The sequence below is a fragment of the Arvicanthis niloticus genome, chromosome 28 (genome assembly GCF_011762505.2).
Source record: "Arvicanthis niloticus isolate mArvNil1 chromosome 28, mArvNil1.pat.X, whole genome shotgun sequence".
Taxonomy (NCBI): domain Eukaryota; kingdom Metazoa; phylum Chordata; class Mammalia; order Rodentia; family Muridae; genus Arvicanthis; species Arvicanthis niloticus.
Genome location: NC_133436.1, coordinates 14,662,721 through 14,675,328, shown reverse-complemented (window position 1 = coordinate 14,675,328; position 12,608 = coordinate 14,662,721). Strand labels below are relative to the sequence as shown.

The following is a 12,608-nucleotide window of genomic DNA, read 5'->3' as shown; positions in this document are numbered from 1 at the left end:
ATCCTGGAGACCAGGGGATTAAAAAAATTAGCTCTATGGTAGTCATGGTATCTCTTCTCTTGTGTTGAGTGAGGACAGTGAGGAAGCCCCAGTAGGTGGGCCATCTGGGAAGTGCTCCATATGTTCCCATTGCTGTTTGTAGTTCCGAGATCTCAGGAACAAAAGATAGAAGACCCTTGCTTGCTTCTGCTGTGTTACATTTGACACCAGGGGAAGGAAGCACCCCTACCTGAAGAAGGAGAGAAGAAATAGGGCAATGGACAGGACAGCCTACAAGAGAACATGCCTCGGGACCACAGCGGATCTGCGTTATTTACCTGGCCTTTGGAGCCTCTTCATCCAATGTTATGTTTGAAGTGCCAGATGTCATGTAGCATAAAAAGGATACTAAGTATCCACTAGTCATATATTCTATTAGTATATTCATAATGCCTCTTTGTGGGAATTATTCCCAGGACCTCTGCTAATCTAAGATGCTCCAGGAACGTGTGTAAAGCACTCTAGTATGTGCATGTAACCTGCACATCCTGTCATACTTGATATCATCTTTATATCCCCTGTAACACCTAATACAACGTTGTCAAACTTTATTGTTAAAGAAAGGGTTTATTGGTAGTGAGAAAGGGTTAAGGTCTGCACATGTTTCATCTCTCTCTCTTTTTTTTTTAAATGCCAATCATGCCGGGCAGTGGTGGCGCACGCCTTTAATCCCAGCACTTGGGAGGCAGAGGCAGGTGGATTTCTGAGTTCGAGGCCAGCCTGGTCTACAGAGTGAGTTCCAGGACAGCCAGGGCTACACAGAGAAACCCTGTCTCGAAAAACCAAAAAAAAAAAAAAAAAAAAAAAAAAAATGCCGATCACATTAGTTTGGAGATTCCTTTGGGAACTGCAAACATCTATTGTATAAGTCAGCCATACCACTCCTGGGTATGTCTCCCAAGGGTTCTATATGTCACTATGTCACAGAGACACTTGGGCATCTACTTCTACTACAGCACTATTCATAATACTTTAGTTGTGGAATTGACTCAAGTGTCCACCAACAGGAATACACAGAGACAGTGTGGCATGCGTATCCAACATAATTTTATTTGGCCATAAAGAACAGGATGATGTCATTTGTAGAAGAATGGATGTAACTGTGTGTATAGATCCTAGACCTTATGTAAGTGCAAACACACATATGAATGCATGTATATGAGATGAAAGTGAAAACCAACTAGGGAAAGGCAGGAGACTAATTGGGGATAATGTATGAAAATATCTTCATGAAACCCAGGACCATTTATAGTGAATGTGTGTCAATTAAAAATAAGTCAACATCAAAACAAAACATTATCTCTGGGGTGGTCTGAATCTCTCATAAACTATGTTTTCAAAATAATTTATTATCTCCTCTAAAGCTGAGAAAAATTACATGATATACCGACCTAAACAAAAAGCCAATATGGGACACATGACAATTACCACACATATAAACAATTAAAATGGTCTTTAAAGTCATTGAGGACAATTTGATAAACCATCAATAAAGAGTGTTCAGGGTTTTTCCGATTTATGTATGTATGTGTGTGTGTGTGTGCGTGTGTAAAAAAGACAGAGAGAGAGAGAGAGAGAGAGAGAGAGAGAGAGAGAGAGAGAGATCCTATAATCCAGGATAGCCTCATGGTGCTTGGTAGCTGAGGATGACCTTGAACTCCTAATCTTACGGACTCCACATCACAAATGCTGGATTAATACGAATAACCCACATACTTAAGTAAAATAAAGCTGGAGTTTTAAACAGAGAACCAACCCAAACCAGATTTTTTTCACCCATTTACAGATAAGCAGCCTGGAAAAAGAAAGATAGAGCGCCCCCTACAGACCTGCCGGGTGCACAGCGCTTCCTGAACATCTTCATCTAGCTCCTTGAGCTCAGCCAGTGTATGCTCCAGGTCTGCAGAAATCAGCTCCTTGGCTTTGGTAAACTTCTCTTGTTCCTTGTGACTCAAAGCACTCATTATCCTCAGGCTGGACAAGACCTCCTCCTGGTGGATCTGGATCTTTCTGATCTCCTCCTGGATGTCCTGGAGGCTGAGGTCAAGGCACACTGGCCCACTGAGCTCCGCCTTCACTCTCCGAAGCCAGTCCAGGGAACGGCTCATCTCCGTCTGGAAATCTATGCTCTGTACCATTCTGCTCTCGCACTCTGTCACCATGTCCCCGATGTCCGATGTCATCTGTTTCAGCTCCTCCTGCCAGGACTGGACCTGGCCCTTGGCTTTCTCATAAGCTGTGGGATCGAGGTGTGGAGAAAGATCTTCCAGGTGCGCGGCTACCCGCTTGAGCAGAATCCCAGAGTCCTGCAGGCTGCCTGCCAGCGAGTGGTACACCTTGAGCTTCTCCTCTGCAGGCAGCGTCTCCTCGTTCACTTTGGCCTGCTCCCTTTTCACGACATCCAGCTGACTCTCTAGCTGCTGGCACATGTGTGCATGCTCTTTGTAAGCACTGGTGGTGTCTTCTAACAAACTGATCCTTTGCTCTGCTTGCCGCTTCAGCCTATGATATAGGGTGGCCAGCTGTAGCATCCTCTCTGGCTGCCAAGGCTGACCTGTGCTGCGAAAACTCTCTTTTTTCTGGTTCAGTTCATTCACAGCTTCTCCAAGGGTTACCACCTCACCCAGAAGGGTTCTGCAGCTGTCTTGAAGAGACACACTCTCCTCAACAACTAGGTCTGAAGGCATTTTCCTCATTTTTAGGAACTGGTCTTCCAGGTCAGCCAGAGACTGGGTTGTCAAGTCGATCAAAGAAGCATATTCTTTTCGGGCCAGAATTGCTTCCTGGATTTTATAGAATTTATCCTTAGCCAAGGCGACAATGACATTGAGTTGTTGGGGCAGGGCATTGAGTTTTTCACTGAGGTAGGAGTGATCAACATCATTTAGTGATGGTAGCATGGCCTGCCCAGTCGTCTGCAGCATGAGCAGAAGGTTTTCATACTCTGGAGATTGTTCCAGAATGCTTTGGTATTTGTCCAGTTGGGCGTGGAGCTCAACCCTCTCATTCATGAGATTGATCTCCGGAAATGTGACAATGTCTGCTTGTTTAAGCCAGTGGCAGGCTTTATCAAAATCTTCCTTAAAATGCTTTCTAGAAACCAGACTCTTCTCCAGTTCTTGCAACCTGTGACTGCATCTTTGTAAAACGGTGTCATAGACACTCTGCAACTCCTGGAGCTTTCCCATCACCTCCTCTCTTTCTTGCTCTGTTATTCCTTTCATTAATTCCCGACCCTGCGCCCAAAGTCCAGTGACCTCATTTTGGTAAGTCTTGAGGCTGGCCTGGGCAGTCTTACATGTTTTGACCTGCTTGCTCACATCATCCGGAAGTAGGCAGATATATTCTCGGAACATGATCTTTCGCTCATGTTGCTGGATTTGGCTGGTGGCCTGAAAGACTGCCATGAGAAACTGAGTTTTCTCGGACAAGGCCTTGTTCAAGTACTTTCTTCGCTGGCCCACTAAGTCGCTGAGACAACTCACATGCTTCTGAGCCTCTGAGAGCGCCTTCTGGATCACCTTTCGTTCATTGAGGCCAAGGTCAGCCATGACACGATCTGCATCCTTCATCAGGGACTTCAGGAGCACCTGTTTGGCTTCCAGCTCACTACAGATGGCCAGGTGGTCTGTGAGGAGGTGCTGAGCCATGCCAGGAGGTGGGCTCTGCTTCAGGGCCTCCACTATGTTAGGCTGCTGCTCTTCAGCCCACTCCATCAGCTCCTGAAATCTGGATTGGACCACATTCAATTCCTCCAAGTTGGTGACCGACACCTGGATTTTCCTTTTGACAAGGTCCTCGAGCTGAAACCACCGATGCTCGAAGTGACTGGTCTGTTCTCTCACCAGCTCTTTGTCATCCAGACTCAGCTGCTCTGTCAGTTTCTGTTTGCGGTCTTTCAGGTCATCAATGGCATACTTTTTCTCCTGCAAGGCCAAGGCCAACTTCTTCAAAGCCTCCAAGTGGACAGCTGTGCTTTCTGCATTAGATCTGTAAATGCATAGACAGCATAGGAGCAAATCAGTTCCTTACCCTCATAAATAACATTTCATTGAGGGGACATTCAGAGCTCAATTCACTGTGACTGCCTCAATTTATGGTTAACTGACAAAGCTGTTGGTATTAGGAATTCAAGTCCCATCTCGGCCTTGAGTCAGATCAAGTTCTCTATGTGCTTCTCAGCTCTTTTTTTTTTTTTTTACTGGACAATGCTGCTCTCCAACAATATCTCCATATGCTGTTAGCTTTCTCTGAGTCTTAATGATCTGTCTCGTAACATGATATTGTTGTGTCACATATCGGGAAACACTCATTTCTACTGCCTCATATGCAATCGTGTTTAGTGCAATCAACAATAATCTATTTACAGTCATTCTTTTTGGACCAAGGGACAATAAATGATAGAGTGCTAGATGGTACTATCTAGAAGGTATAACCAATGGCTCATGGGCTGCCATGAGATGTTTTAATAATACAGCTTGCTTCCTATCTGCTCTCCACTTCCTGTTCCAAGATGTGGTGATAGACCAGATGCATACCCCTACCACCGTGAGGATGCCCAACACCACATCTTTCCCTCTACAATGGGCTGTATCCCACTCAAATTCTGAGCCTAAACAATACTTGGTCAGAGCAACAGTAACAACAATAGAAGTATCTCATACAGTGACCAAACTTGACTAAAGTACATAGAATGTATTGCTTCCCAAACATGCAAGGAAACTTTTGGAACATGGAGGTTTAAGATGAGTTCGCATTACAGAGTCATGGATGACAAGCAATGATTGGCAGTTAATCAGGGTGAAAACAACCAGAGTCATTACCATGGGAATAGTGTCAGAGACCACAGACAAACCTGTCTCTTTTGCTTATTGGTAATTGGTGCTAAATCAAACCGGGAAGCCCTCCTGCACAAAATGAAGATGTTAGTGATATTCTGTCAACTTCTGACTTAGCATCATGGCGACCCACTGGGCGGTTTCTGCTACCTGGCCAGGTTGTCCCATTCTGTAGTAAACTTCTCAAGAAAGGCTTCAACGATACTCAGGTGGTCGTGGTAACTGCTGGTTCTCTGAAGGTCCTGTTCCCTCTGTGCACACAGCTTGTCAGACTGGAGGCAAAGGTCTTGCCACTGGTCATTCAGGTGGGTTATTTCTTTGTGCTCAGGGGACTCTTGGTTCTTCGTTAACTTGTTCACCTTTTCAACGATGGTGCTCACAGAGGCCTGCTTGCACTGTAGCTGTGTAACAAAATCCTGAAAGTAACAATGCAAAACAAGAAATAAGCTATAAACCCTCCTGAGTGAGCAGACTGAAATGCAAATACAATAGCTTTGAATATAGGGGGAAAAAAAAACCCTGAAAAAAAAAAAAAAAAAAAAAAAAACACGATTCTTTCTCTAAACACGAATTCCCAACTGTGAAAGAATCAGAGTAACTTTGATATTTTCTTGCTTTGTATTGTTTTGAGAAGTGTGCTTCCTTAAAGTAAGGTCTTATTTTTCTCAAAATTGTATGGAAAAAAAACTTTTAAATAAAAGCAAAATGAAGAGTTTATGCTTTTATGGAAAGAAATAAATTTACTTCAGGTTCCCTCTATTCTTTTTTATTCTGTAGTTACAAATGATATTCCAGTAGGAAATAGAAATAACTTATTATCAAAGAAAGCAGTCTTAAAGCTTGTTTAAAATATGACCCTCTTTTCAATCAAGTTAATATACTTATAATTCTCAAGTGTATACAAATTTGTATAGATTAAACATATATTCCTGCTTTATTTAAATTAATTGCATATTAAGGATGCATTTAACAAGTGGGCTTACATTCTTATAGCTATAATATAGTACAACCAATTTAAGCTTATCCCTGTCTAGCTTATAAATAAATGAGACTCAGATTATGATTATTTTATTTGGCTTTGACAATTACTGGGGGGTTGGGGTGGTAACCCCTAATCTACTTTTTTAACTGCTAGCCTGGCTACCTGTCCAGTGGTGTACCCCCAAATACTTGCTGTTTCTCCCAGCCGTGTGCTCATGGTTCCTCTCCTCTCCTGGTGCCTTCTCCTCCCCTCTCTTTATTTTCTCTCCTCTTTCCTCCTTCACCCCCAACAAGGAGACTTAAAATCCACCTACCTCTAATCTCTCTAGTGATTGGTTACAGCCATTTTTATTTAAGGAATAGTTTTAAATTGAGGAACAGTGTTTGCATGACAATAGCTGGTAACAGTTAGAATTCACCCAAAGGCCTAGACCTTTGGGTACAGAATTTAGCATTACAATACACAGCAACAGATCAAACCTCAAGACTATAGCTATGCATATCTGAACATTAAGGCCCTGTGTTAAGTAGAGTCTGGGTCTGTGGGTTAAAGGTCAGCTGTCTTACTTATAAACAGTGAATGTTTCATATAAAAATGGCCATACAGAACTCCGAGAATACATGCAAAATATTATTTACTTACTGAGATGGTGTCTTGCTACAGTGCCTGGGCTATTCTTGACCTCCTGGGCTCAAGCCATTCTTCCCCCCCTACCCCCCACCCCAGCCCCTAAGTACAGAAGACTACAGGTGCACATTACTGTGCTCAGTATATGCTTCATACTCTTACTGTTTAAGTGGCTGTCCCAGTGTCTAAGGATTCACAAACCCCTGGGCATACAGAAGTGAATATACTGAGTACATTGCATCTCTTGCTCTGTCTTGGCCTCCTCCCTGACCCCGACCCCATGCAGGCATCAGTTCCTACCTTTACTTGCAAGATCATGTTCTGAGCAATATTTATCTCCAGCTCAGCATGTCTTCTCTTCATGTTCTGCAGCTGTTGGTCAGCATCCTGTAGGTAAATCCAGAGCTCAGCCTTCAGGTTCTTGATCTCTTCCCAGCCCTGAGTTAAGTTCTGTGCTTGGACCAGCCTTTGCTCAATCTGGAGAAAACACAGTTAAATGTTACCAGTTTTCCATAGCCTCATCTCTGTTCAGTGAATCTGACATACAAGTTGTCAGTGGTCCATGGGCAGAGCCTGACCCTGTGCTTACACTCAGCTAGATCTGAAAGGGACTTTTTTTGTGTTGAGAAAAACAGATTTTCTTTAAACTTAAGAGTTTCCAACAAATTAAAACGTCTAAGAGGTCTCCCATGTGATTTTAATCAGTGCTGCAAAGATCCAAGAAATTTTACCAATGTATGAAATCAGAAAATGCACCAAGAGCTTTTCCCATCAGGCCAAGCAGTAAATACAGCTATTTGACTGGTAAATTGGGGTTTGAGTAATTAAGAAAGGCTCACATCTCTTACACATTTATCTTTTAGTCTTTAAAACCATGGTTCAATGTTGTTACCTGCTTTTTTATTTTTATTTTTTGAAACGGAATTATATAGCTTAGGGTGGTCTAGAAGTTCTGACGATACTCCTGCTTCAACCTTTTCCACCCTGACCCCAGTGATGGGATTACAGATTTACCACACTACTATACACAACCCTATCAATGTTTTAGATTGTCTTTAGATCTGCTCTTCTGGCTTTTGGAAGTATATAATTTGCTTTATTATAGCTATTCAGGATACTTGATTCTGTCACCCTTTGGAAGGATTTAAGCACTAGCCCATTGGCAGGCCTGATGGAAAGAAGCTAGGGCAAGGGGCTCTTTCTTCAGACAGAGTGCTACTTAGAAAACAGGATGATGGGAAAGGAGAAAGGAACAACAGAAAGAGGTGTGAGGGAATATGAAAACTGCCAGAGACTGGTAATTAAAGTGGAGGAAGGTGCCAGTGGCAGTGGTTGAATAGACTAAACAATTCAGTTGTGACTCCACTGTCTTAGTATCTACCTTTCTTTCTGTGATAGCAAAAATTCCTATATTGATTCGTTACTATGGCTCGAAAGAGGGGTATACCAAGAATATCCCCAGAAATGTTTTCTTTAAACCTTACAGGCTTTGAAGTTGAAGGGAACATAACAAGACAGACAAAACAATTAGCTGTAATCATGAACATTTTTTTTTTTACCAGCTGCTCTGTTTGCTGAATGTCTTTTGCTGTGTTTTTCACTGAGGAGTTTGACAAGTCACACATGGAACAAAGGAGATCCAAGTAGGTCCTTGCCTGCTCTTGCAAAGCTCTGAAGTGTTTGACCTGTTGGGGGAAAAAGTGATTGTCAGATTGAACAAGAGGGATGTACTGTTTTGGTGGCAAATTGTGCGGTTGGTAGCCTTTTATTGATATTTCAAATATCATTTTGTTATGTCAGTGTTTTCAACACTGTCCTGAAATATATTTGTGACTCATGGGAGAGAATTCCAAACACACGGGCGGATCTGTTTGTCTGCCATCTGCTTCCCATTATAATTAAAGCTGTCTGCGTGGTCTGGGAAGGGGGGAATGGAAGGCTTGTCTCTAGACTCTTGAGTTTTTCTACCAGCATTCTCATTTAGGAAAAGAAATCCCAGCATGCTTGTCTCTGCTTATTTACATGCTTGTGTATTACAGTGTGAAAACAAGGCCACTGTCAGGATGAGCTGGGAAGTTTCTTTGGAATGATATGGCTATGGTTCCTTTCCATACAAGAAGTTCATCACCTGCTCTTCCATTATCAGATTCCAAGCATGGCTTAGCTTATGCGAGTAGATTTTTTTTTTCATTTCTTCATGAAAAACATGGAAACACAGCTGCTTTGCATTGAGGAGGCATATGTTTTAGATGCAGGGTATAAAGTGCTCTAAACAACACAATCTTGGCTCTCATGACACTGGCACTCTTCTGGGGACAAACAAGGTAATAGGTCAGCAGAGGCATGTCTGACACACCAAGTGTGAAAGAAAAGGTGTTGAGAGGCTTGACTGTGTGGGGAAAGCCCTGCTACTCCACAAGCACCATATCTCCAGGATTGCTCAGAGCATTAGATCTGAACGTACTCAGAAAGTGAGCCATCAAATAGGACGAAGATGCTCTAAGATGGGCAGTGGGTGCAAAGGCTAAAGCAGCGGGAACACTGAGTAGACAGAGACCAAGTCACAGAGGCTGTCAGTCAGAGGTCAAGGAAGTAGACAGAGACCACATCATGGAGACTGTCAATCAGAGGTCAATGGAATAGACAGAGACCAAGTCATGAAGGCTGTCAATCAGAGGTCAAGGGTGAACAGAGACCAAGTCATGAAGGCTGTCAATCAGAGGTCAAGGATGAACAGAGACCAAGTCATGGAAGCTATCAAAATGGGATTAATTGCATCTGTAATAAAAGGCTGGAAGACAAGAATGGCTCAGGAAAGCTCACCGTGTAAAGAAAATGTGCCGTGTGTCCACAGTACAATTTTCTTCTGCTCTAAGGAGAGACAGAATTATGTGCCATGGAGGAATATAGGTGGAACTGGAAGCTACTATGTTAAATAAGACAAACATCCTGATGTTCTGCTTTCTGCCTCTAGTCATCATGTTCAGTCTCAGAACCACTGACATCTGAGGTAAGTAGCTCTTTGAGGGTAGGTCTGTCCTAAGCACTCCAGAGTGTCCCGTGGTATCCTTGGACTGTATCTGCTCAGAATCAACAGCATCCCAACTACTGTTCATTGTGGCAACTCACAGTGTGTCCAGTCACTAATAAATGGCCCTGGTGGGGGTACGGGACATAATAAGATGTCCCCTGAGTTCAGACCACTACTTCAGTCTCACCAAATTTTAAAACGTAAACTCCTTGCTACCTGAAATCTTCCTTTGTTAGACAAATTATGAAAATAGCCTATTCGTGGGCTGTGGCACAAAATTTGGAATTTATTCTAAAAGATGATGGAAAGCACTGGATGAATCATGACCAGGCCTTGGCCTGAATGTTACTCGTAACATGGAGTGAGCAGTCTTCAGAAGACACATGGAGCACTAGGGGGCACAGAGGACTTGCCAGCTTCTCCTGTGGCTGTAAGAAACACACATCTATTTCCAACCCTGCAGTGTCTTGGGTGTTCATTCAATATGCAAAGTATTTCACTTCCAGTTATTCTTACTAACCATTAACCAGTGTGAAAACCACCATCTAGTGTCCCATGACCTCACAGTAACCAGTGTGAAAAGGACCATCTCATGTCCCATGACCCAGGGGAGTTCTTCTGGCCTAGACAGATGAATTTTTCAAAATGAGAAGAAAATAAGCTGTCAAGAATTGAGTTATAATCCCAGCACCTAGGAGACAGAGGCAGGCAGATATCTGTGAGTTCGAGGCCAGCCTGGTCTACAGAGTGAATTCCAGGACAGCCAGGGCTACATGGAGAATCCTGATATTGAAAAAAAAAAAAATTAAACTAAATTTAAAAAATAAAAAATTTTAAAAATGCATGTAATTTAAAGGATAATGATTTATATTGCAACTAACACAGTTACCTTAATCCTAACCAATAGAAACAGCTTCAAATGATGACTGCTAAATTAACTTCAAAGGTAAATATGCCATACTTTTTCTCGGCTCCTCAATTCCTAATTCCACGCTTCATAGAAATGTGATTCTGGTTGGAATCGGATCATTGCATTCGTTTCTTGTGGTCACCTGGAGTGTTGCTGGTATGTACTATGAAATTCTTACTAAAAGAGGGGTACTGGAGAGTCAGAATACAACTTGGGGTCATAGTGTAGAATCTGTTCAAAGCTTGACACTGAATCTGCCCTGTGAGGAGTCCTCAGTAGTGGGGAGCTCCAGCTATATTGCAGTACTAGTCTACTGTGGGGGGCCTGTACATTCTGGCCTGAAGATAGTGTCTAACAAGAAAAATATTAACTAGTTGGGACAAAACAAAGGAAAAACAACAGAAAGAAAATTTGACCAAACAAAATTTGTTTGCCTTCAGTGTCTCAGATCCAGATGGCCCACAGCCTCTCTAGTTCCCTTCTGTGGCTTCTTTCAAGTGGGAGGCAGGCATATGGAAAGGCTTCGGGGTGGGGGGTGGAGGGTGGGGCAGAGGAGGGGGGTCAGAGCTACACACACAGGAACTTGAGCAAGACCAGTGTCTCATTCTGGTTAGTGTACCAAATCCTGCCCTGTTCTGGCGCATGGCCATTGTGAGAAACTCTTTGTGTGGCACCCCTTCCTTTTGGGTGGCAACACAGGAGAAAAATTAAGCTTTGTTTTGGAATGTGGTAAGTAGAATTCGTCAGTAATAAAGGCCCACATGGAGAAAGGGGTAACTCGAGGAAGCTTGTGGTAGAAAGAAAATGTGGCCGGCGGCCATGATGGAGATGTATATTCTGCTATAAAGCAGGATGTTGGATCTGAAGACCACTGTGTTAAGAAAAACAAGCCAGGCTAAGAGGGACAAGCATCATGGTTTTCCTCATACATAGACTTAGGATAATGAAACAAAGGACTTTTAATGGTAAATCTGCCCAATCTAGGCATGCAGCATTCATTTGATACTTATTGACTTGTGTCTTTATTCTATGGATTCCCTATGGGCGAGAGATTTACCGCAACAAGGACTTGAGAGTAAATAGGGGCTATTAGGAACATGGGTGGAGGCAGGGGAGGGTTAGAGAGGGCAGAAAAGGTATGATCAGAAGATGTGAGAGAATGCCACAAGAAAACTTACTGTTTCATATAATACACAATGCAAATTGTAAAAAAGGAGAAATCAGAATCTAGCCGTTAATTCTTTTTTTTCTTGGCTCCAAAAAAGATACATTTAATTTTTCTTATACACTGTTTCCCAAAGTATGATGTGTGTACTGATGTGAACTTAAGCCCAGTGCACCCTGGGAATGGATAAATGGACATGTTCTCTGTGAGGACTAAACGAACAAGGGTGTTATATTGATCCCTGTCATAAGCAAATTGAAATCTTTACTTGAGATTATTAATTCATCAGGCAGTAATAACATTCACAAGCAGATTCCTCTATGACATTTTCCCACAAGTTTCTCACTGCATGGTCATCTGCCAGGCGCAAAGGTTTTAGAAATATTTCTTCATATCAGAATGAGGTTTTAATAGCATGATTATAAGCCTGCAGATATTATATTACTATGCAATAGGTCTTTTTCATATGACAAAAATTAACATTCCCTTATCGGCCACTCAGCACACCGTGTGTGTGTGTGTGTGTGTGTGTGTGTGTTCATGTGTGTGTGCATGTAAGGAGAGAAACAACAGTAGGGGAAGTCAGTATTGCTTTTCTGTTTCACATTCCCATCCCTTTGTGAGGTGACATTTGAATTCAAGCATAGTCTGGAAGTATCTATACAGCCAGTTCACTAGCCAGAGATTCTGTACCCACAGGTTCAGTCCACTGAAAGCATTGAAGAAAACCAAAATGTGTGTCGTTAATATATCCAGACTTATTTCCTTGTCACAGGTACCTATACAACTTCATAATAGCAGCCATCTTTGTAGGATTATATTGCATTAAGTATTCAAAATAATCTACAGAGGGTGTAAAGAATCTGAGTAGACATGGGTAAGTTCATTGCCATTATCACACACACACACACACACACACACACACACACACACACACACACCATTTCCAACAAGAGACCACACACCTACATATTAGCTGGGGTCACTGAACAAACTCCCCATGTGTTTTGAGTGAC

The 12,608-nt window shown here is 42.5% G+C and overlaps 1 protein-coding gene across 3 annotated transcripts in view; it reads right to left on the bottom strand.

Moving 5' to 3' along the window:
• The window catches only part of Syne1 (spectrin repeat containing nuclear envelope protein 1), a 478,529-nt gene that overhangs the window by 184,788 nt on the left and 281,133 nt on the right, over positions 1–12,608 (bottom strand). For all 3 annotated transcript variants that reach the window (XM_076926749.1, XM_076926750.1, XM_076926751.1), the window contains 4 exons: positions 8,046–8,171; positions 6,787–6,963; positions 5,028–5,293; positions 1,869–4,029 (listed from right to left, as the gene is read on the bottom strand). In XM_076926749.1, coding sequence (XP_076782864.1) covers positions 1,869–4,029; positions 5,028–5,293; positions 6,787–6,963; positions 8,046–8,171 — 2,730 coding nt within the window. The remainder of the gene's footprint in view (positions 1–1,868; positions 4,030–5,027; positions 5,294–6,786; positions 6,964–8,045; positions 8,172–12,608) is intronic.